The 24,407-nt window shown below is 48.2% G+C and overlaps 1 protein-coding gene across 4 annotated transcripts in view; it reads left to right on the top strand.

The window, feature by feature from the left end:
* The window catches only part of CAD (carbamoyl-phosphate synthetase 2, aspartate transcarbamylase, and dihydroorotase), a 359,331-nt gene extending 346,585 nt beyond the window's left edge, over window positions 1–12,746 (top strand). For all 4 annotated transcript variants that reach the window (XM_086928147.1, XM_086928144.1, XM_086928145.1 and 1 more), the window contains one exon: window positions 11,363–12,746. In XM_086928147.1, coding sequence (XP_086784273.1) covers window positions 11,363–11,465 — 103 coding nt within the window. In that variant the 3' untranslated portion in view covers window positions 11,466–12,746. The remainder of the gene's footprint in view (window positions 1–11,362) is intronic.
* The last annotated feature ends 11,661 nt before the right edge of the window (window positions 12,747–24,407 follow it).

Here is a 24,407-nt window from a genome sequence, read left to right on the forward strand (position 1 = left end):
TTAAGTGGATCATTGTGCGAATGCCTTCGGGCTTTAAGACGTGTACCTCATGTGTTCGTTCCATGTCGGCGACGGACCCATTTGCATGTGGTGCCTGGGTGAACACCACCACTCGGAGAGCTGCGACGTCTGCCAGCACCTTAAGCCTAAGTTACGGCTTGAGCGCCAGGTGAAGTTGCTGTTGGCACGCTTGTCCAGGTCTATGTCATCTCAGCATCCGTCGCCTACCTCAGAAGCAAGGAACCGCCGGTTTAGTCTGCGACAAAGTCTTTTGCCGCTGCCCCAAAGTGCGTGGCTCACCGGCTGGGTGATTCAGAAAAGGGGGTGGTGATGAACAGAGTGTCTGAATTAAGCAGACCACTCTTACCCAGTCCAAAGATCAGGGCTTTATCCATCACCGGACAGACTGATTTGCATATAGCCAGGTTCTGAGCTGGGATGGTGCAGTGAGATAAATAACGGTGATGGATCAAGCCCTGATCTTTGGACTGGGTAAGAGTGGTCTGCTTAATTCAGACACTCTGTTCATCACCACCCCCTTTTCTGAATCGTTTTTGGCCACTATAGGTGTGGCAGGGTATACTCAGACATGAGTCCCTTTCTCACTGCACCATCAGGATTCAAGCAAGCCGGGCCGAAGACGGCTGAAATGCCAGAAACCGGTCCCCCGTAGCTTGTCTCCTTTCTGGTGAAGAATTGGCTTGGTAGTTTAGTCTGCCCTGTTCCCATGATGCACTGGGCCAGGGACAGACTGATTTGCATATAGCCAGGTTCTGAGCTGGGATGGTGCAGTGAGATAAATAACGGTGATGGATCAAGCCCTGATCTTTGGACTGGGTAAGAGTGGTCTGCTTAATTCAGACACTCTGTTCATCACCACCCCCTTTTCTGAATCACCGGCTGGTTGGTCCTTTCATTCGTCCCTGAGGCCTTCTCCTCTTTTCGCGGTCGGAGCCTGCTCCCCCCGGGACATGCGCCCATGACTGTCGCCTTTCTACCACAGTTTCCCGGCACAGAGGCGACTAGGGCCCAAATGACAGCCTATGCGGCTGCGCTGCATACATCTTTGGCCCTTCCTCCACCTCCTGAGACGTCCGCGGAACCCTTGCCTCGCGCGGGACCTTCCGCGTAGTCGCCGGTGTCTCCGGCCCCGGAATGACTGGCTCCAGGTCGTAGTAGGGTGGGGCCGACTAGGTGCGGTCCTTCGGGGCTCCTCCGGTTCCCCATTCATCTGTGGACTCCCCACTATTACGGGGCTGGCCGCTTCCCCTAGACATGGAGACGGGCTGCTCAGCTTGCAGCTGTTGCCCACGGAGGAACTACTTTCTCCTCCGCAGCGCCCTACCGAGGCTAGTGTTGCCTTTGTTCGGGCCATTTCCTCAGCTGCTGGTATTCTGTGGATGGGTGAACCTGTCACTCAGTTTACTGTGGACAACCTTTTGGAAGTTCTCCACCAGGGCTCTGGTGGACGGGAGTTGTTCCTTTCCTTTGAAGCGTCACTCCACAATTCTCCTTTGGGGGCACCCTGCCACAGGTGATTGTGCCTCAGGCGCTTCTGCATCGCCACATCCCTGCTCCGCATGACCCTGTCTGTCTTTCCTTCCACTCTTCTACTCAAGGTTCTCTTCTGTGGAATGCCTTTCTGTGTTTGCCTGTAGTGTTGTTTCCTCCGTCTCTGGAGGCCCGGTGGTTGGATTCATGGGGGCGTAATGTCTTTGCTTCTTCCAGCGCTGCCTTGCGGGCTACTAACACTTTGTGTGTGTTGACCAGGGCTACTTCTGGTCTGTGGGACTCTGAGTCTCTTATTTCACATGTTTCCCATGAGGGTGCCCGTGCTTATCTGCGCGCCCATGTGTTGGATGGTAGGGAGTTGGCCACGTTTATTTTTTGTGCGGGCTTGGTTGTTGCTGATGCTCTTGCCACGCTATGGCCACTTCTGTGTCTCTCCGGCGCCATGCCTGGCTACGTGATGCTGTTTTTCCTGAAAATATCAGGGAACGCTTGGTTGATCTACCCTTTGACGGGGTCCTTCTGTTTAACACTCATGCGGACTCCGCCATTCAGCGTCTTCTTGCGGGGCTCTGTCCTCCTCCTCCTCCTCCTCAGTAGGTGGTTTTGGCGATCCTCCGGGTCTCAGTGGGAGGTGTTAGCCCACTGCTCCTGGAATCTGGTGTTAGGGTTACCGTTACACTTTCTGTGAGGGATACTGTGCCCTCGGGGTCCTGGGTTTGCCTACCTCTTCAGTTGGTTCAGCCCCCTTTTTGGCAAAGTGATCTAATTGGCTGCTTACTAAGCCTTCAGTGGTTTCTGCCGCAGGTTTTCTAATTTGTTTTTGGATGCAGAATTTTCTTCCCTGAGAGTGGTTCCCATACTTCTTGGGCCGTGTCCTACCCTACATGGGATATTTATAGCTATTGTTTAGACCTGTCTTACACTGGGAAGGTGTGGACTCCCCCTTGCAGGTTCCCTGCCCTTCCTGGTGTTGCTGTATGCCGCGGTGCGTTTTCTTGGGCAGCTGCGGCGTTGTGCTGTGGTGTTTTTTGCCCTTTGTCTGCTGTTTGGCCTAGTCCTCTGTCTGGTGTCCAGAAGAGGTATGCATACTCTTTCTCCCTTATTACCATGTCCCTGACTCCTGTGATATGTCACTCTTTCTCCAGGAGGACCCTGCGTGACAGGGAGAAGATTAGTCTCCAAGGCCTGGAGCAGAGGAGACCTTAAGAACCAGGTGGGACTTCTGGGCATGGAGGGACTTTGTCATCATCCTCTGCCCGTGCATCGGCCTCTGCGGGGCTCCCCAGTCAAGAAAAGGCCCAGAAAATGCACCGGTCGACGTCGATATGTTCCCCATCGACCCAGGGCTCTGGGTCGAAGCGGCGTTGACGTTCCACTTCGAGGAGTAGGACGTCGAGACCTCTGATGAGGTCGACGTCGAGAACTTCACCGGCTTCGACACACCATCGACGTCATGATGTGTCCCGAAGACGAAAGCGCTCGCCGTCGAGGCGACACCGCGAAGGTCAACGTCGAGGAGAGATAAATCGATGTCAAGGCAAAGACACTCTACGTCAAGGCAAAGACACTCTACGTCGAGGAGTTCGTCGACGTCTGGAAGGTCGACGACGAGAAAAGAGAAGTCGAAAAGGTCGATGTCGAGGAGAGAAAAGTCGACGTCAAGCCCAGGACGGTGTCCAGTGCCTCTGTGGTTCGTGTCTCATCTTCATTGGCGAGTCCCAGGTCGCGGCGGCGCGGCACTCGTCCTCAGATAGGTCTGCCTCCAGAGCATCCTCCCCGAGGCCTGCTCGTATGAAGAGGGAAGTGCTTGGGTCACCGGAATCTGATTATTCATGGACATATTCGCCCTCAAGGCCTAGGACACTGACGCCTCCTGCTCTTCCGCCTCACAAACCACCTCCGCCTCCTCCTCCTCTGCCTCCACCACCTTTGCCTCCTCTTCCACCGCTACCCCAGTCTCCACATCCGCAGCCTGGGGTTCCGGCTCAGCCTCTTCTGCCTCCGCACCCTCCAGGCCCAGAAAGCCAAGGTCAAGATCCAGAGGGAGGCATCGCTCTCGCAGTGAGTGTAGATCTTCAACAAGGTCACGTCATCGTCGTCGGAGGGAAAGGTCGCGGTCCAGGTACACGGACTCATCCAGCGACAGGAGGTATTCTCCCACTTTGTCTGACTCTCCTCGTACAAGATTGTCACCTGTGCATGACATTGTGACATTCCAGGTTGTGCTGCTGAGGGGGGCAGCGAAGTTGGGGATCACATTGACGGGTCCTTCCACCTCTGTGATTTTTGAAACGTTGCAGCACAGACACCTCTCTCGCCCTTTGGTGCCAAGACTGGAGGAATCAGACTCCTTGTGGGAGTCCCCGAGGGATAGGAGAGAAGACTTCCAAGAAATATTGAATGAGGGCATTATGGTCTCAAATCAGGTCATCAGTTCGGCGGCCGACGCCTCTCCTGGCTGCTTATGGGTACTGCATTGGTATCAACTTAAGACGCCATTCATGGCTGCGCCTTACCTCTCAAGCCAGAGGCACAACAGAGGATCGCTAACTTGCCCTTCTCGGGCTCTACCCTCTTCGGTACTGACGGCGGACGTGGTGACGTTGTAGGTTTGGAGAAACCGAAGGAACAGCGGATGTCCTTCCGCCCCTTCCAGAGGCGTTACTCTTCCCAGAGGTGAGGGCAAGTTCACCAAGCTGGCCAGCAGCAGCAACAACAGCAGCAATACCAACGACAGCCCTTCCAGAAGCGTCAGAGGAGCAGAGGCGGCTAGCAGGCCTCCTCGGCGAACAAGGGCACGGCCGGGTCTAAGCCCTGAAGAGTTACTTCCCCTCGTCTGTTACCAGCTCCGGTGGGGGGGGGGGGGGGAGGGAGAGGGGGGGGGGGTGAGAAGGTGGCCTGATATGCAGTGGTCACTATTCTAGTGAACACTATGTATCAGTCCAGCAACCCTTATTGATGATTGGTTGTAAGTCAACCTTATAGACCAGCTATCCTAGTAGCGTGGATACGAGCAGTCTAAGGCTAAAGACTCGAGAGGGCGTGTTAAGCCAGCTGTTATACCACATATACCCCTTGAACACCCAGTGAAAAGACACCACACAAGTGTTATGAAAATAGTTATTTATTAAAGATCACAACAGCCCTGTACTCTTTATGAGGACAGGGTACTAAGCACAAACCAAAACTCTTACAAAAATACTTAAGTTAGCACAGTATATACAAATGCCCGAGGGGCACGGAAAACCATATACTAGAAAAGTGGAATGCGAAATTACTAGCAGGTAAGTACAGTACTAATAGGCTTTGGAATCGCTAGGACTTGACTATAGAATCGTTAGATTACTTCTAGGAGACCCAGGGGACTCGGGTGCAGTGTGTGCACGCTCACGCGAGATTGGTAGCTAGGAATTGCAAAGTTAGTGTTCTCGGGCGACCCCGACCTGGTAGGGAGAAAACGAAAGTAGATTCTGACCCTTGGATAGTGAGGCTATGCTGGGGCACCGAAATGCCGAAGTTACCTAGCCCAGGGGCTGCAGCTGCATAGGACTCAAAAGACGTCGGGAATCCTCGTTGACGGACCAGGAGCCTGGAAGAAAGAAGTTGCTGGCAGGCGACCAGTGAAGAAAGTTCGGTGGATCCAAGCCTGGATCGATGGAAGATGACACCTGAAAGCAGAGGGGACCAAGTTCGAGACTACTAGCCAGTAGTCAGTGGGCACCAGGAGGGCACCGGATGGTAGCCACCTCGACAAGGCGTGTGGGTGACGCTGGGCTCGGAGATCTCATGGACCAGGAGGCGTTGTCGGCGACCAGGAAGGAGGATCGAGCTGTCCCACGAAGATAGAAGCTGTCGGCGTCGCTGGACCCAGGATTGGGCAACAAAGCCTTGGCAAATTCAAGCCCACGCGGTGGACCTAAAATGGCGTCTGGAGTGGACCAGGAGGGTCCGGGGTGCCTCTCTTCAAGAAGGAAGCAAGGGCCAGTCTGGAGCAACCAGACCAGCAGCAGTGATGTCGTCGGGCGTCGTTCAGAAGGCCACAAGCCAGCCGGCTAGTAGCCAAACAACGCGGTGCACAGCAAACAGCAGAAGGGCCCCACGCAGATCGTGGAGATGCAGGGAGGCTGATCTTGGGTGCTGGAGCTGTGCAGGGTCGGGGCTTCTCGGACCCCAAAGCACTCACCCGTGGAGGACACGGTGGGCTTGTTGTAAAGATGTCGTGCAGTCTTGGCGATCGTCGGTCCCTCGAGGTCTCGTCGCACTCACGGTTCTCAGCTTGGCTGTAGAGGTCAGAGGTGCCAGGGAAGCCGGGTCTCGTCGAGCTGGGTCGTCTGATTCGTGATGAAGGACTTGCAGCAGACCGCAGTGTTCTTTAGGATGGTGCCTGCGGATGCAGGGTGACTACTCCTTAGCCACAAGGGAGAATCTTGATGAAGAAATCGTGAAGTCCTTTCCCAGAAAGTCGTGTCTTGATTCCAAAGATGATCTAATTTGAACAGGGGGCCCGCTCCCATCTTTATACTAAAAAAGGGGGCTGACCCGGTGACTAGGTCCTGCCTATGGGTGGGACTAGGTGGGGGGTGGTTACACCCCTCTGCCATGCCGGACTTCCCCAGGCCAGGGGCTGGTGTGCCCCTGGAACTGGTTCAGACCGGCCTATGCGTAGTGAGCACCGGGGTGCCACTCAGCAGTCACCTTCCTGTAAAGCCCTGCCTACCCAGGATACACAAAACCATGTCTGGGACGGTGCTAGCACCGCCCCTGACAGGAAACCCTTTGTCCAGGCTCCCCTCGCTGGAAGGACTCCCAGCTGCAGGGGATCAGACTCGTGTCTGTGGTGGCAGCATCCATTTTGTGGAGCTGAGGCTTCAGTTAACTTTAACCGGGGTTCACAGTTACATACATGTCGTGTCCCTCTAGAAGGGTGGAATGCTAACCCCGTCGCCAGAATTGGCGAGGGGTTAGTATTCCAATTCGTATGACACCTTACTCGACATGTTTTGATAAAGCAATACCAAAGATAGCATTTAACCGCGAGGATTATAATGCACTTAAGAGTATATGGTATGCGATATCATGGAACAGCTATTAGGACTTGGTTCCGCAAGCTGCAGACAGGCTCAGCTCATGCCAGAGCACCATCTCACACGATTCCAAGCACTCTGCCTTCAGGATTGTCAAGGCCTGCCATAGGAGTGACTGATAGGAATCTGTGTGTCCATTTTAGGGTTAGGTATAGGTATACTACACCTACACGACTTTGCCCCAGCTGTCATGCAGCCAGTTGTGTCAAATTTAGGAGGCCAGCCAGGGGTGGCATAATACATGCTGCAGCCCTGGGTACACCTATGCCCTGAGTTACAGGGTCTGATAAGGTGGCCCAGTACCAATTGGAAATGCACCTAGGGTACATGGAATCCATTTTACAGAGAGAGCAGTAGGCCTGGGGTCCTGATTGGCAGGATCCCAGGTCGACTATGTCAAAAACCAGCTAAAACACAGGGCAAAAAGTTGGGGGCAACCATAGTCAGGAGGTACCTTCCTACAGGGGGTAGCATAAAAAATTACTTGGCAGAGTGGAGAAACATTACTCGGGACTAGTGGGTGCTGAATATTGTTTGCAATGGACACAGTCTTTGTTTTGTCAGCCCTCCCGCAGCAATTCCACTGGTTCGTTCGCAATACCAGCTGCGCGAACTTCAGGCGGAGGCCGATACCCTGTTAAGAAAAAGGGCAATAGAAGACGTCCCTCTGTCTCACAGGGGAAAGGGTCTATACTCAAGGTTCTTTCTGGTACGCAAAAAGGACAAAAACGAGTTCAGGCCCATTCTGGATTTACGACAAGCAAACACATGGATTCGCAGGTAGAAATTTTGCATGCTGTCTTTGCACCAGATTGATCCTCAGCTGCAACGAGGAGACTGGCTTTGCGCAATAGATCTGCAGGATGCGTACTTCCATGTGCCCATTGCACGGAAACACCGGAAGTTCCTGCGCTTCCTAGTCGGCACCAATCACTATCAGTACACCGTACTACCGTTTGGTCTGAAGTCTGCACCCAGGACTTTTTCAAAATGCATGGCAGTGGTGGCAGCGCACCTGAGAAAGAACAAGGTGTTTGTCTACCCGTACCTGGACGACTGGTTGATCAAAGCCTCCACCTTCCAGGAAGCGCAATTGCATTTCAACAGGACTGCCGTTTTGTTAAACCAGCTGGGTTTGCACATCAACATGTCCAAGTCCGTTCCAACTCCTGTTCAGTGCCTGCAGTACTTGTGAGCCTCCATCAATACTCTCTCAGCAAGTGCGTCTCCTTCGGAGGAGCGACGCTTATCGATCCTTCGGAAGGCTCAGGATGCTTCTCTCCACGTCTGGGGAGCTCATTCGGACCGTCTACAGATTCAAGGAACGTGGTCCCAGGCGAAATCCACGTATCACATCAATTTTCTGGAACTCAGAGCTGTTCATTTGGCACTGAAAGCCTTTCATTCGTCCTTTCAGACCAACTCCTTGCTTGTACAGACGGACAATACAACCACAATGTTTTACCTCAACAAGCAGTTCAGGGGGCAGATGGTGCACCCCAACCTCTCATCTTTGAGTTTGATGGCATGGCTCCTGAGATAGTGCAATAGGGACACTTGAACTTGCCTGACAATTGCATGGAAATACTCAGGAAGGCTAAGGGACCTTCCACTAGGACTTCCTACGCCTACAAGTGGAAGAGGTTCTGCATCTGGTGCACATCCAAGAACTATGATCCTACCTCCTGCAAGGAAGATGTCATACTTCCATACCTCTTGCATTTGTCTCAATCTGGCCTTAATTTCCATTCTATTAAGGTTCACCTCGCAGCATTAACTGTGTATAGGAAATGCCCTTCACAAACCTCCTTCTTCCAGATCCCTGTAATTAAAGATTTTTTGGAAGGATTGAAGAAAGTGTTTCCCCCTGTTAGGCGTCCGTCGCCTTCATGGGAGCTGAATGTGGTGCTGTCTCGCTTGATGAAGGAACCTTTTGAACCTATTCATAAGGCTTCACTACAGCATTTATCCTAGAAGGCGGCCTTCCTTGTGGCTATTACATCGGCCCACAGGTGAGGGAAATCCAGACCTTGTGTTGCCAAGAACCTTATACTGTATTTCATGCTTCTAAGGTCGTGATGCGAACTCATCCTAAGTTCCTTCCTAAAGAGATTTCTGATTTTCATGTCAATCTTTTCAAAAATTTAATATTATTTGGCTATCCTTTTCACTTCAAGCTGAAGTGCTGGCCAATGTAGCCTTGTAGTTTTAGGCTGCATTATTTCTTTGATTTTCTTTTAAGTGTCTATGCAGGACTGCAGAAGAAGACAACTTAAGAGACTTATTTCGATAGCTCCCGGGTCCACGCACATGGGCGGGACTATTCACAAGATTATGACTATAACGGAGATACCCCTACTACAGAACTGGAGTTACAGGTAAGAAACTACTCCTTCTTCTTCCCCTTGTTACTTGCACTTCTGTCTTTGGCAATCCTTGTGGTTGAGGTGCCTTGGCTGTACTCGAACTTTGCTTTCGGAAGACTTTTTCCCTGCTCGTATTGTCTGAGGTTGAATGATCATTGCTCTCCATTCTGACATTTGTGTCCCTTTCTGTTCCGGCAGTGGCTGCAGACTTCTCGGTCTGCTGTGTATTTTTCACATGCTTCTGCCCCATGGAGGCTGTTGTATTTGTTTGCAGGATTGCTTTCCAGTAGCGGTGCCCTGTTCTTTCTTTCCAGATGCCTCAGTACCTGGCTCTATTCTGGACGGTGCTCTTCCTCACCATTGTTTCTTCCCTTCTGTTTAGCGGGGTTTTTCACACACTGTTCCACTATTCTGACAGTTTTGTTAGTTATGGCTTCGCGTTGTGGTGCGGAAAAGTTCTCTGAAGAAAACTGTTGTAAGCGTGCCGGGGTGGGACTTATGTATCTTTGCTGACGACGTCCGGGCGGAGTCACGTGGTGCCGTCCCCCCCGGCGCGGGGGGATGCTGTGGCAAAATGTCACATACAGGTTTATGAACCGGCACTTTTTTCTCCATCAGACATTTATAGAGAGCAAGAGAGGGAAAAACAGACTGGTGAAGAGAGACTGAAAATCCGTCCCGAAGAGAGAAAGCAGGAACCTGCAAGAGTGATCTAAAGGGGCAAAGTGGGTCTGGTAGTGGGTTTGAGGCATGAGGTGGATTTAAGAAAACACAGCCTTGCAACATTTAATTGCAGCGGGCTTCTTATCAGAGCTTTTGCCATAGGCACTCATTCTTCTACAAATAAAGCACTTGCGACGGCCCTAGTGTGGACTAACATAGTGTATAGAGAATGAAAGGTATTGGTTCATGTAACGCAGTCCACAGAATGCCTATATTTAATTCAGAATGATGTATGTTGAGATGAAAAACCAAGAGTTGCTCCCGCAGAAGGTTTAGTTTTCTGTCTGGGGGCATGTAAAGACAGGTTTTTCTATCACTGTCCATCTTAGGTTTGGGAATGGTCTCCAATAGTCTCATTCTATTATTATTTGCCTGTTTTCGGGCTCCGGCTTTTAGTTTCTGCAGATGAGCCTTTCTCAAAAGTTGAATGAAAAATAGTTCGGCAAGTATATTGAAAGTGCCTAGATCTATCCAATTCCTCATAAAGCATATTAACTGTCCAGATGGCAAATTTCTTTTATTTCCTTACAATGAAAAAATTCAAATTGCATCAAGGAATTCGTATCCGTGGATTTGCTATATTCAGTGTGTCATAAATCTGCCCGTATCAGGACATATTAGTAATTTAAGCAGTGGCCACTGTGATCTACTGTGTTTGGTGAGAACCTCAAATAGAGAATACTTGCGGCAATGCATTGTGTCAATGCATGGATTGTCTCTTCCTCTCCTTTCCAAATATTCAAAATGTCATCTATATGGTACTTCCACAAAATGATATGGCTGTGGCAATGGTTACTTTGCAAATAAATCACTTAACGTTTAAAAGTGGTGCATATAAAGATTGGCCATACATGGAGCAAATGTACTCCCCATCGAAGTCTCCTTGGTTTGCAAATATAGTTCGTCTTAAAGGCAAAGAAATGTCTTTCATGGCTAACATAGCACATTCCATGATGAAACTGATTGAAGTGATATATTCCGAACTTGTGTTCAATAGTAGGTTCTTGTCAGTATACAGTGTCATCTTAGGGAATGCTAGTATTTAAAGCTTCCAAATCTTCACATGTTGATTGCGATCCAAATGAATATTGTCCAACAGATTAGGACTATTTTGGTATCTTTGAAAGCAGGGTATAAGTTACTTTTCATACCCGGAGCATCTTTTGTGAATTTTAGGCATGCCTGTGGCCCTTTTTTATAGGCTCCTCCTCGTTGCCACTGAAAAGAAGTGGGAGTCCATAAGTGAAAATAAATAGTTTATTCAGTAAGCTGGTACCAACGTGACTACCAGCACCTTCACCTATACATCAACTGCCAAGTTCTGGAAGCCCCATGACCCAACCGTGCCACGTCCCAGCATGTTAGAATGCTTGATGTGGCAAAACTCCACAATAGAAGTATTGTATAATAATATACAAAGAACAGAGCACCTCGCGCCTCACGAAATGAGTATCTTCGCATACACAAAGCACCAAAGTTTCATGGGTTACCTGCAATATTGGTCATGCTGTGTGGATTAAGTTGATGTGTATCAGGTGGGTGCTCATGGGACTGGCATACGTTGTTGTGTAAGTACTTTAAATATTTGATGATAAAACTGTTTTACACAAATGAATAATAAGGAAATAAAAAAAATGTATACTGTATTTACCAAGCTCTCTCTATCTCTTTTTGCAGCTTTGAAGTTGACTCAGACCCGAGAGCAGCCTACTTCCGTCAGGCAGAGAATGGCATGTATATTCGGATGGCTTTGCTGGCCACAGTGCTCGGCAAGTTCTAAAGTGTAGGAGGCAACCTTCTCCAGTCTGTGTCATGGTATTGTGAGCTACTGTCCTAATCCTACTAATGGAGAAGACTGAAATGCTTACAGCACCGTCTGTGAATCCTTTGTAGTGAAATGGTTCCTTATCGTTTCTCACAGTCCGACATTTAAGATCTGTCACATTGAACAAAAGATCTATGGACCAAAGAAACGGTCATTAAGTGTCGTTGCTGGATTGTCGCGAATATGTTGCCCTTTTTTGTTGGACACAATCTCCCCGCAAGCATCACCAGTTGTATTCCAGTACTCAGTGTTCATTAGATGATGAGACTCCTTTAAATGCACTGCCTTACACATCTTTCATAGTGGTGGGACTTGCAAACCCTGTGTCATCTTGAGTAATCCCCACACATGCCCGCTGCGGGCAGCGGAAGGATGCAGATCAAAAGCCAGCATCACAGATCTGCTCATAATGAATTTTTACTATCAAGCAACAAATGAAGAAAGACGCCAGTAGGTGTATCCAAATCAATTTATTGAATGTTCTGTGATGAATCTTTCCCAAAGAGTTGCTTCCAAAATCTCAAGCCGTCGAGCTTGGTACATACTTAAATATCTCGTGTATGGTGAACTTCAGCTGCAACATTGCCATTTCTGGCAAGAATCTAGCTTCGTTCCTGGAGTATTTCTTCACAGTTACTATACATGGACAAGTATAACTGCAAGAACAATATTCAAGCGCATGTTTTAGTTCCAAAGATCTCTCTAGAATGGTCTATAGGTGCTTTGGTTTTTAAAAAAGATCCCTTGGATTACCAAACATTGTTCTTTTTCAGTCACACCTCTCGCATCAACCCAAATAAAATGCATTCCTCTGATCCAGTGTGAGCACCTCGGGCACCCCACCCATTTTCTTACGTGCAGCGATTACTCAACCCAGCACACTTCTCAGTTTCCATTCTGGAGTGGCCTTGATGCAGACATTTGTTTGAAGCAGTGGACCCAGGAGACCCTGTAGTTGAAATAATGTGATCATTTTGACCTACCACCTGGGTGGTTTCTTCATTCCTCAAACTGCATTTTCTTCTGTAGTGAGCTGACCTCTGGGATTTGCTTGTTCATTCTTCTGCCTCATTTACAGGTTTGGGTTGATGGAACAAATTGGGGAGAGAATGAAAAGGGGAAAAATGCTGCTTTTTTGTAGAATTTTCTATGTACGTCAATCGTGAAGTGCGAGGCATTTCAGAAGATATGTTGATATTGATCTATATTGTAATAAACTGAAACACACACAGTAAAGATGTCGTTTTTCTGCCTCTTGGTAACCGATTTTCCAAATAAAAACAGAATCAAAGTTAGCTTGGTATTACATCAGGTTTAGGTTTTGAACCTATGTAATGGTATTGATGAATCTCAGAAGGTGATGCTGACTAGTCAAGGTATTACATCATGAGTTTTTTTTATTTATAGCTTTACGTACTTTACATAATCCTGCCATTTTGTGGTTTATGAAAACATTCAGGGGTGTGGTATTTAATAAAATATCTACTTGTCCATGTGGCAGGTTCGTTCATCATAAATCTACTTGTCCCTTTTGTACCATGTAATGCGGCGACAAATTATTGCAGCAATCTCATTATATACAAGAGCTCTGAAATAGCCTCTCTGATTATGCCAGGGCTCCTTCCATAGTACGGATTGAATACTAGCAATTCCCTTATGTTGCCATGTTTCCGCAGATCTACATACTGGGACTGAAGGTAGTGGTAAGCAACAGTTCCAGGGTTGGAATACACTTTTGAGTCTGTGCGAACCTACTAACTTGCATGTTGTAAGGGCTTTCACCAACTCTTTTCTAATCTTTTCCCATACTGAAAAAGGTTGGAAATTTACTCCTGACAAGTGCAGACATAAAAATGATTCCAGGGTTCGGAAAAAAAAGGGGTTGGAGGGAAAGTGATCTTGCAAACATTCAGATTTTCGCATGAGCAAATCTACACCTGGATATTTGCTCATACTGAAATGCAGAAATATTTTCTAGGAGTACTATTTCTTGGCCTACTTAAGTAAAGTCTTGTGAATTCACAAAAGTAGTATATCTACACATGATGCAAGGACATGGGTGCACTTTTGATACTTTATTTAATCATTGGGCCCCTAATTAAGTGTGGCATTAACCATGACCTTTTGTGTTTATTCTCTCTCTGCTAGCTTCACTATGAGTGGTAGCATTCTGTTCTATTACAAGGAGCATATGGACACCGTTGTTTTGTTCAGTGCTAGAAACTACTGTGGCAATGTGTATTTTTTAGGCCAAAACAATTTTGCTTTAGCCAATGTTTGTTATAATGGTGCGGGCCCGGCAGCTCCCACGCCATTAAGGTTTTACATAAACCATGCCAAAACAAGGCATGCATTGAAAAAATCAAAAGGCTGACTGTTAGACCTGGTACAATTGGCGTGAGTCTCCCTTCCATTTTTCGCTGTTGTCTTCTCTGTTTTTTATGTTTTTGCTGGTTAGATGCTTTGGGCACCTTGCCACTGCTTTTCAGTGCCACAGTGAAAGTGCTCCCTATTTTAAATTATTGTAATGGATTAGTGACTCCATGATTTGCTTATTTGATTTACCTGTCAGACCCTAGTACATCGCACCATTTGTGCCCAGGGCCTGTAGATCAAAGGCTGCTCGTGGGCTTGCAGCACTGATTTTGCCACCCACAGAAGCAGCTTGTAAAGTGTGTCGCAGGCCTGCCATTGCAGAACCTGTGTGCAGTCTAGTACTGCCATGTCGACTTGGTAAGTGCACACACTTGCCAGTCCCTAAACCTTCCCTTTTTTACATGTTAGCCACCCCTAAGGTAGGCCCTAGGGCAGGGTGCATTTTATGTGAAAGGTAGTGCATGCCCTGATATGTGTAGCATGTCATGATAGTGAATTACAGCCAATTTTGTTTTTCACTATTGCAGGGGTACCTGTCCCCATAGGCCAGAATGGGCAGTTTGATTATAACATCTTATAATCATAACTGACCCAGGGAACATGGTCGAAAAACAAATGTAGTATGCCTGAACTCAGAATGATAAAATACATCTTTTAGTGAAGTTGGTTTTAACATTCTGTTTGAAAATACCACTTTTAGAAAGTAGGTATTTTCTTGCTTAACCATCCAAGCCTGCCTGTGACGGGGACTGGGGTGGCTCCTGGAGACAGGGTGAGTCAGCACAAGGCTGAATACACCTACCTGCATTGGGAGTGGTGGGAGGAGTAGCGACTGGGCCTGAATAGGGCTGTGCATGCCTTCCACAATGCTGGCTCCACCTCCTATGGGGTGTCTGATGACCCTGACCCACACTGACAAAGGAATGAGTTGTGAACTGGCAGAATGCACCCAGAACTGGTTTGGACTAGGTACAGACACACAATGCGTTCAGAGACAAAGGATTTGTGTGTATAAAAAGGGGAATAATAACTACACTTGGGGGAGTTTTAAGGACCTGCGTGAGCCAACTCCCCACCAAGTAATGTTACAAAAAGGGCCATAGGTCCGGATTAAGAGGAGGTTATCACACCGTCGGAATGTGCTCAGCCATGCGCAGTGGGGGGGGGGCGGGGGGGGGGGGGGGGGGGTTCCCCTCTTCAGGACCGTACCCCTCACAGCAGAGGCGCCAACCTTCATCATAGGGGTGCCTCCTCACGTGTAAGACCTAGTCTTCACATGGGCTACAACCCCCTCTGTCAGAGGGATGAGCTCAGGGATGTTTTTATTGAGTCAGGGGAGGTGTACTAAACCCCTATATGAGACTGGTGTGTGTATAAAAATGTGCGGTGCTTTGATGTGAATTCAGCTACCTGGCGTCAGGATTAAAAACAGTGAATGGCTGATACCACAAGTGCCGACATTAGAGACGTGAAAATCATTAGACCAAAAGGGGAACCCAGACCCCAGAACTTTAGATCACTTCTGGACATCAAGACGGACCTTTTGCCAAGGAGAAGAAAGAGAATCTACGGTTTTTGACTTCCCCGTGCCAGTTGTAATCGCTGGGGTTGGCCTGCAGTGGTTTCTTTATTGCCAAAAAAAGGAGAAAGACTCCTGCTGAAGTCTCAAAGATACAAGACTTCACCACCAGTTCCCCCTGAATTTCCTTGCTGGGAATTCTGTCTGCAGAAACCTGTGTGGTGTTGGGAGCTGGAAGCGCGACTCAGCGGGAAGAAGCGTGTTGCATCCGCAGCTGCCGCCGTCGCATCATCGGAGAAGCGTGTCGCCACCGCAAGGGTCGCTGTTGCATCACCTAAGTGTGTCTCCGTCGCAGCTGTGGCGTCTTCTCTCTGGAGAAGCGTGTCGCAACCACAAGGGTCGCCGTCGCATCACTGGAGAAGCGTGTCGCAGGGCCTGTTGCGGCTCCAAAGTTAGTCGCCGCTGGGCATGCATGCCTAGTCTTCACTTAGTCGCAGCGCATCAAGGGCACCATCTTCACTGCATCGCATCACGGCGCCATCTTGTCGCATCGCGACCGGGACGCACCTCGAGATCGCATCACCTCTCCAGTAAGGAGCAGCCGCATCGCCTACTTTGCGTAAGCACTGAGGAACAGACGCATCGCCTCTCCCGAAGCAAGCAAGCGACACATCGTTCTCCCTGCGAACCTTTTGTTTATCTTGCATGACTCATCCAAAGGGACTTTGTGCGAAACGTGTCGCATTTACCATCTAAAGTGAACTGAGTTATTTCTACCATCTTAAAGTAATTTTCCTAATACTGTATTTTGGATTTTTGTCGTTTGGGTCCTGTGTTAAGTCTATTTAAAGAATACTTATTTTTATAAAACCTGTGTTGTCCATCTGTAGCGTTTTCACTGTATTACTTTGTGTTCACAAAAGCTTTACACACTGCCTCTGAGATGAGCCTTCCTGCTCGTGCCAAGCTACCACAGGGTTGAGCAGGTGTTATTTTAGGAGTGTAGCCCCCTTACTTTGACTAGAAGCAAGGGTCCCTATTTGGACAAAGGTGCAAGCCATTGCCAACTAGAGACCCCCAGTTCTAACATTGGTGGTCAGCGGTGAGGATTTGAACTTGCTACTGTGACTCCTATACAGTGATTGGTGTACACTACTAGTGAGTGCAGTCCAAATGCGACCACATACATTTTTCGATAGATTTTTTTTCCCTTGGAACTGTTATTTTTGCTAAAGATTGCCAGTTCTTATTACATTGAGTAACGCAGCATCTATGGATCTAGATTTTGAGAAAGAAAGGTTGGAGGCCTACAATGTGAAACAGCTGAAAGCCTTCTGTAGAAAATTTAAAGTTTCTATTGCAGGCCTTACCAAAAAGGAGTAGTACCAAAAGACGCTAAGGGCATGCTGGGTGGAAGCAAGAAATGCCCCTGAGCCTTTTGAAGAGCTTGCAGAAGGGCAGCTAGATGGTCCCTTGGGTCCAGCCGGGGAGAGAGTGTCTTCCCCTATAGGCAGCAGTGTTTCTTCCAAGGGCCTGTCCCCAGGAGAGCTGGAGGAAAGGGAGAGAAATACATTGCATAGAATGGAGATGGCCAAGCTCAAGTTGGGGGGGGGCAAAAGGACCTAGAGAGTAAGAAGCTGTAGCTTGATATTAGCAGATTAGCTTTTGAAAGGTTGGCATGCACTCCCAGAGTTCTAAGAGCTAGAGCTGGTGGTTGTTCTTTTAATGTTTTGGCGGCCAATGGGGTAGAATGTGTCTTTCTTTTGCAGAGCTATGGATGGTTGGGTGAAGGGTAGCAAATTGAGTACTTTTGAGGAGCTCTGATTTGTTTGCTTGGGAGCACTTGTCTGGTAATTGTTTTCCAGAGCTACGTCAGCACCTTATTGATAGCAAGCTAACTAACCCTAGGAAGCTTGTTGCGGAAGCAGACCGCTGGGTGAGTATCCAGGTCCACAAAGGTCATGTGGGAGACTCCGCCACTGGTGGGCAGGGTCCCCAGCAGAAGAATGGGGGGATAAGGGTAAACATAGGGAGTTCCAGAAAGGTCCCCAAAGTAATTCCCAAGTGAAGCAAGGTAAGGGTTCCCTGCCTCCCTCTGAGGAGACAGAGCCCCCAACAGGTGAACCTGTTCACAGGGGGCCCCCCTACATGCTTTCGGTGTAAGCATTTGGGCCACCGCTGGTATGATCCCCAGTGTACCAAGAAAGATCACAATGCACCACCCCGTCAGATGGCCAGTGTAGCCCTGGGAGGGGAGGAGATGGGTGCCCAAGGTGGGTGGGGTCCCACCGAAATGACCCTTGTCTCTTGAGGCTATTGTGAGGGGGTCCCCAGGATCCAGTAGCCTCATCACAGTAAAAAATACAGGCAGTGGGTGACCATCAATGGCCATAGAGTGGAGGCTCTGAGAGACACCGGGGCCAGTGTGACAGCTGTCAGTTGTCAGCTGGTGTCTGAAGAGTAGGTGGTCCCCAATGCATTTTACCTGGTTGTTGCTGCCGAAAACACTGAGAGCCAGTGTAAGGTGGCTCAGGTTCCCTTTGAGTGGGGGGGGGTCTCAGGTACTATCCAAGTAGCTGTGAGGCCAGCCATACCTGTGGATTCTCTGTTGGGCAATAATTTAGAGAGCTCCCCTTGGGCTAAGGTGGAGAAGGTCTCATTTGGAAATGTTTGGTCTGCCTGAGTGGGCGTGTGTGACTACTCGGTCTATGGCAGCCAGTAAGGGTGTTAGAGGTCCTGGAGCCTGAATGTATGGCCCAGTTACCTGCCTTAAAGAGATGAGGTAAGGGATACAGGAAACCAGCCCCATAGTTTCCACGGTGCAGAAGGAGGCAGACCTTGAGGGGGATGCCTTGGACCCTACAGGGGAACACGTTGCTGAACTGGGTGACCTGCCCGAGCTGACCCATTGGCAGCAAGAAGGAGGACCCTCCAGCGATAATTTTGTGCAGAGCAGAAAAAGTTCCCTTCTCTTGTGAGTTTGCGGCAACAGGCCACAAACCTGGCAGCAGTTTGGAAATGTGCCTTTTTAAAGGCCACACCGGTGCAGGGTTCACCCTGATCTTGTCCGCGGGTCCTTAGACCAACAAAATAGAGATTGGCACTGAAGCTGAAATTCAAAGAACACGTTTATGAATCACTCATGAGTTGGACGTCGTCCACACTGCACCCTCGAGTGCTGCCTGAGGTAGTACACTGAAGTAGTTACAACAAAAGGTATCCAGGAGTCACAACCAAGTTTCTCTCTTAGACAAACTGCTACACGACAAAGACTAGAATGTGAGTTGAACACAGTTGTATATAAACACCATTTAAACACCCATACATGCAACATGCAATCAAGGTAGGACTTTTTCCCATCTCCCAACGTACCTCTGGGCTATACTGGGGATCCCCAGTATAGCCCAGAGGGACGTTGGGAGACACCGACGGAGAGAGCGGTGCTCCTTATTTACCTGAGCTGCAGCCAGGTGAGGTGAGGCGCCATCCCCACAGAAATTGGATTGTGGTGGAGAATCTACACCTGACAAACAGGTGATATTATTCCTTTTATTCCTTTTTCTCACATTAATATACAGCAGTAGCAACAACTGGGTCCTGATGAATGCATAGGATCAATTCCACATATATGCAGAAACATGTCGACCACTTGCGGAGTAGATATTATGTCAAATCTACTTTTTTTCACCTTTCACTTGTTTTTAAGCTTAGGGGTCTGAGAGAAAACATTAAAAATACCTATTCTACTCAGTTCCACCTAATTTTATTCACTTCACTTACTTTCACTTGCACTGCTTTTTTTCAGTTGTAAACATCACACCGACACCACTTAATGAAAAAACTAATGTCAGTCTCCTTACTCACACAGTCTCTATCTTCCAACTAGTGTGACTGTTTGTATACTAACTCCTGGGTAAGGAGAACCCAAATGATGTAACAGTGGCGGTACAGAGAGACAACTGATGGGAAAAATTCCTACCTTGATTGCATGTTGCATGTATGGGTGTTTAAATGGTGTTTATATACAACTGTGTTCAACTCACATTCTAGTCTTTGTCGTGTAGCAGTTTGTCTAAGAGAGAAACTTGGTTGTGACTCCTGGATACCTTTTGTTGTAACTAGTTTTCTATTTAGGGGCATGTATAGAGTCATTAAAGTAGCCCTTAGACCCTCATTTAAATAGTGTGTGTTTCAGTACACTGAAGTCACAGAACACAGCCCTTATATGCAACTTTTTCTACACTATATGCATGTAGTTACAAATAGAAGGTACAAGCAAACACAGGAATAACTACCGACAAACATGGGCAGATGGATATCACTTAGCAAAGTGGGAGGGGAAACAGAACTGCTTACAGCAGCAAAGAGTGATCGACAGTTACATCTTTAGCCAGGTACATTCTAGCAGCTACAGGTCTTTTCTCGTACATTGGTTTGGCTCAGTACAGAATGAGTTAATTAAAGCTGATGACACAAGCACAATAGAAAGGCAAGCAACAGTGAAGACGGAAGAATTACATAGCTGACAAAATGGATGCCAAAAACAAAGATGGCTTCAGCTCATGCTAACTCCAATTATTTTTGATTCCCACAGATGGCCCTTTTAGCATTAGCTGAAGACCTCTCTATCAATCAATCAAGGGTTTATAAAGTTTGTTACTCACCCGTGAGGGTCTCAAGGCGCTGGGGGAGGGTGGGGCAGCAGCTCCGGGTTAGCCGAAGAGCCAGGTCTTGAGGTCCTTCCTGAACGTGTGCAGCGTCGGGGAGCGTCTGATGTTCACAGGGAGTGTGTTCCAGGTCCTGGCTGCAATGTGGAAGAAGGCTCTCCCGCCGGTTCTGTTTCTGTGGATGCGCTGGACTTCTGCCAGGACAAGGATGGTGAAGCAGAGGTTCCTCTTGGGTACGTGGAAGGATACTCTCTCGTTGAGGTTCTTGGGTCCGAAGTGGAGAGATTTGTAGGCATGGGTCAGAAGTTTGAAGGTGACCCTCTTCTTGACGAGGAGCCAGTATAGGTCTCGTAGGTGTTCCCAGGACGAATTTGGCTGGTCTGGAGCCTGTAGGAGCGTTTTGTTGATTCTGGCTTAGAGGGTGTTGCCGTAGTGTAGTCAACTGGTGATGAGCGTGTGGGTGACTGTCCTGCAGTCGGGGGGGATCCACTTGAAGGTCTTACGGAGGATGCACAGGCAGTTGAAGCTGGCGGAGGCAACAGCATAGATCTATGATTTAGATGGAGCATGGAAGATATTTACATCTATTCTTATGAGTTCATTAATTTCCTGGTCCATTGCTAGGTGAGCATTTACATTCTTAGCATTTTGTTTTATTGGTATACACGAGGTACGGGTAGAAACACAAAAGGAACAGAGCATCGGGACGCATTGGATACATAATCAACAAGTGAAAAGAATTGTAGCAAATCAACATAGAGCTGACAATAATTTCCAGCCCCATACAGTAAACATGTTCATAGCCATCCAGTCAAAGTCCATGTCCCTGAATCCTGGTGGATTTCAGTGGCATTTTTGTGCATCTTGTAAATCTCTTCATAAACTGAAGCGGCGTGGTCAGCGGTGTATATGCAGCAGCTGCTCCCAATGATGCGACATGCTCCACCAAGGTCGGCCAGGATGACATCGAGGACCATCCAGTTTTGGAGCACCATAATTTTCGCAATTTGTGCCATGGCTCTCTGATTGGTTACAGCCTCTGCAACACGTGTCAAACGTCTGATCTTTCTGCTGTTTAAAGCTGCACCAACAAAGAAGAATAGTCCCAAGTTAAAGTCAATATACTGCTGCAGTGCAGAACCAGTTTGATCCACCTCATCATGGTTTATTATCCTCATGAATCGGCTCTTGGAAATGTCATCATACAGTATAGTCTTTATGATATAATGCAGGTGCCAAAAACACAGGTAGGAGCAAAAAGGACACATAGCAGCTTCCAGACCACCCAATAGGTAGGTGGTAATAACCTTTACTTCCACAAATGAAATAGGTATTGTGTGAGGACCAAAAACTACTATTGTTTTTTCCAGTAATGTTTAATACTAAAGTACAGTCATTTTTTTTCCTACAGGAATACTGCCAATATTGCTCACACAGTGATCCGCTCGAGCTCTAGTAACAGCGATAACAGGAGGCCCATTTCCCTTGGATGTTCGAGTATTAGAGAAAACCTAGCGCACAGAGGAATTTCCTCGACAATACTCCTCCATTTCCCATACAGTTCCTTTAGCTTGTGGGTCTCCTTCCTCATCAGGGTAAACCACTTTAGTCAACTGAAAGTTTAGTCTTCCTACATCAGAATAAGTAACATTAGCAACTTCAGAAGCCCACAATGCAAACCAGGCTCTGCGGGAGCCATTATGTGAAAATGGCAAGGGAATAAAAGGAGTTCCTCCCTTTTTCTGATGTGCTGGCATCATTCCACATGTGTTGCAAGGAAGGTACGGTCTTCCTCTGGTTCAGTAGTATCAAGGAGTCCTGAGCATAAACCGGTAGTGGGGTCACTGAGGAACCACTAATGTGTGCAAGAAGGAGAGGGAATTTTCCTTGTTGGAACTAGGTCTCTCACACACCCAGCAAGCTAGGTGTCATGTTATCATTTGAGCCTGCCCCTAGTCAGGTCGGCATGCAATACCTGACGGGCTCCCGGAACCGGGGCTCTTTATCAGGGATCTTTTGTTCCTGCCAGTGGGTGCAGTGAGGGTGAGGGTGAGGGGCCTAGTATGTCTAGAAAAAGGGAATTGTGAGTTAAAATAGGTCAGTTAGTACTATCCAAACTGTATTACAAAGGTAAACTCCCTAACTAAAAATGGGTGGAGAGGGGCCAAACCTAGTCGTAAGGGCCCTACTCTCAAATGAAAATTTGGCGGTAAATGTGCACCGAGATGAGGTCATGCAAGGGGTGGTCTTCCACCACCGGGAGCAGTGCAGTGTCGTGGGTCACGGGCAAAGTCGAGCCACCGCCTCCGGATTGCACCACCTCCAGCAAAGCCAGAGTGTGTCGTGTAAGTGCACCACTGTCTGAGCAGCATGGCGTAACCGATACATTAACCCCATAAGCCACAAGTGCAATTTCAGCAGGTGAACCATGGAAATGGAAGGGAGCCCAGAGCTTCTGCAACTCGCCTCCGAATGAGTATAACGAGCAGAACTCACCAACGCGAAGTACGCGTTCATCTGTCTGACCTACCCTGCCCCGACACCGGGATGGTAAAGGTAACGTCGGCAGGCATAGAAGTAGTACTGAGCCGGTGGTGTGGTCTGTCACATGTGTGAAGAGTCAGTGAAAGCGAAGACGGCCACTATCAATGTCATAGAGCCTGATGCCGCTGCGGTGGCCATTTTGTAGTGGGTTTGTCAGACTGATGAACGCGTACTTCGCGTTGGAGAGTTCTGCTGGTTTCATGGTTCACCCGCTGAAATTGCACTCATGGCTTATGGGGTTAACGTATTGGTTACGCCGTGCTGCTCCGACAGTGTAGCACTTACACAACAGTCTGGCTTTGCTGGAGGTGCTTCAGTGGTGCACTCTGGAGGCAGTAGCTAGACTTTGCCCGTGACCCACGGCCCTGTACTGCTATTCCGGTGGTGGGAGGCCACCCTTTGGATGACTTCATCTTGGTGCATATTTACTGCTGGATTTTCTACCTAAAGCTGCCACCTATGATCTACATTTGGTCCTTATTTTAATCAGAGTATATCATCTGCTCCCCTCTTTTCTCTTCCCTTAATTAGGACCTAATCGGTGTCCTTTTACCGCCGGCTACTGTAGCATGTATATTTTGCAGACCATTTAGGTGAGTCCGGTTATGTCCCGATTACCATGTCCATTGTTTTTAATGATGTAGTGATTCAGCCTCATAATTGAGGACACTATTGGAGTAGGTCACATAACATGTAGAATACCTTATGTAATACTTAATGCTCACTATGATGCTGTGTGATTGAGAACCCAACACGATCTTTGTGAGAAGGTGGCCTGATATGCAGTGCTCACTATTCTAGTGAACACTATGTATCAGTCCAGCAACCCTTATTGATGATTGGTTGTAAGTCAACCTTATAGACCAGCTATCCTAGTAGCGTGGATACGAGCAGTCTAAGGCTAAAGACTCGAGAGGGCGTGTTAAGCCAGCTGTTTACCACACATATACCCCTTGAATACCAAGTGAAAGGACACCACACAAGTGTTATGAAAATAAACAGTTATTTATTTAAAGATCACAACAGCCCTGTACTCTTTATGAGGACAGGGTACTAAGCACAAACCAAAACTCTTACAAAAATACTTAAGTTAGCACAGTATATACAAATGCCCGAGGGGCACGGAAAACCATATACTCTGAAAGTGGAATGCGAAATTCCTAGCAGGTAAGTACAGTACTAATAGCTTTTGGAATCGCTAGGACTTGACTAGGGAATCGTTAGATTACTTCTAGGAGGCCTAGGGGACTCGGGTGCAGTGTGTGCACTCTCACGCGAGATGCGGGACAAAAGTCTATGGTAGCTAGGAAATAGAAAGTTAGTGTTCTCGGGCGAACCCGACCTGGTAGGGAGAAAACGAAAGTAGATTCTGACCCTTGGATAGTGAGGCTATGCTGGGGCACCGAAATGCCGAAGTTACCTAGCCCAGGGGCTGCAGCTGCATAGGTCTGAAAAGACGTCGGGAATCCTCGTAGACGGACCAGGAGCCGGAAGAAAAGATGCTGGCCGGTGACCAGTGAAGAAAGTTCAGTTGGATCCAAGCCTGGATCTCGAAGATAGATGACACCTGAAAGCAGAGGGGACCAAGTTCGAGACTACTAGCCAGTAGTCAGTGGGCACCAGGAGGGCACCGGATGGTAGCCACCTCGACAAGGTGAGTGGGTGACGCTTGACTCGAAGATCTCACGGACTAGGAGGCGTTGTCGGCGACCAGGATGGAGGATCGAGCTGTCCCACGAAGATGGAAGCTGTCGGCGTCGCTGGACCCAGGATTGGGCAACAAAGCCTTGG

Source organism: Lissotriton vulgaris, chromosome 6, assembly GCF_964263255.1.
Source record: "Lissotriton vulgaris chromosome 6, aLisVul1.2, whole genome shotgun sequence".
In the NCBI taxonomy this organism is placed as follows: domain Eukaryota; kingdom Metazoa; phylum Chordata; class Amphibia; order Caudata; family Salamandridae; genus Lissotriton; species Lissotriton vulgaris.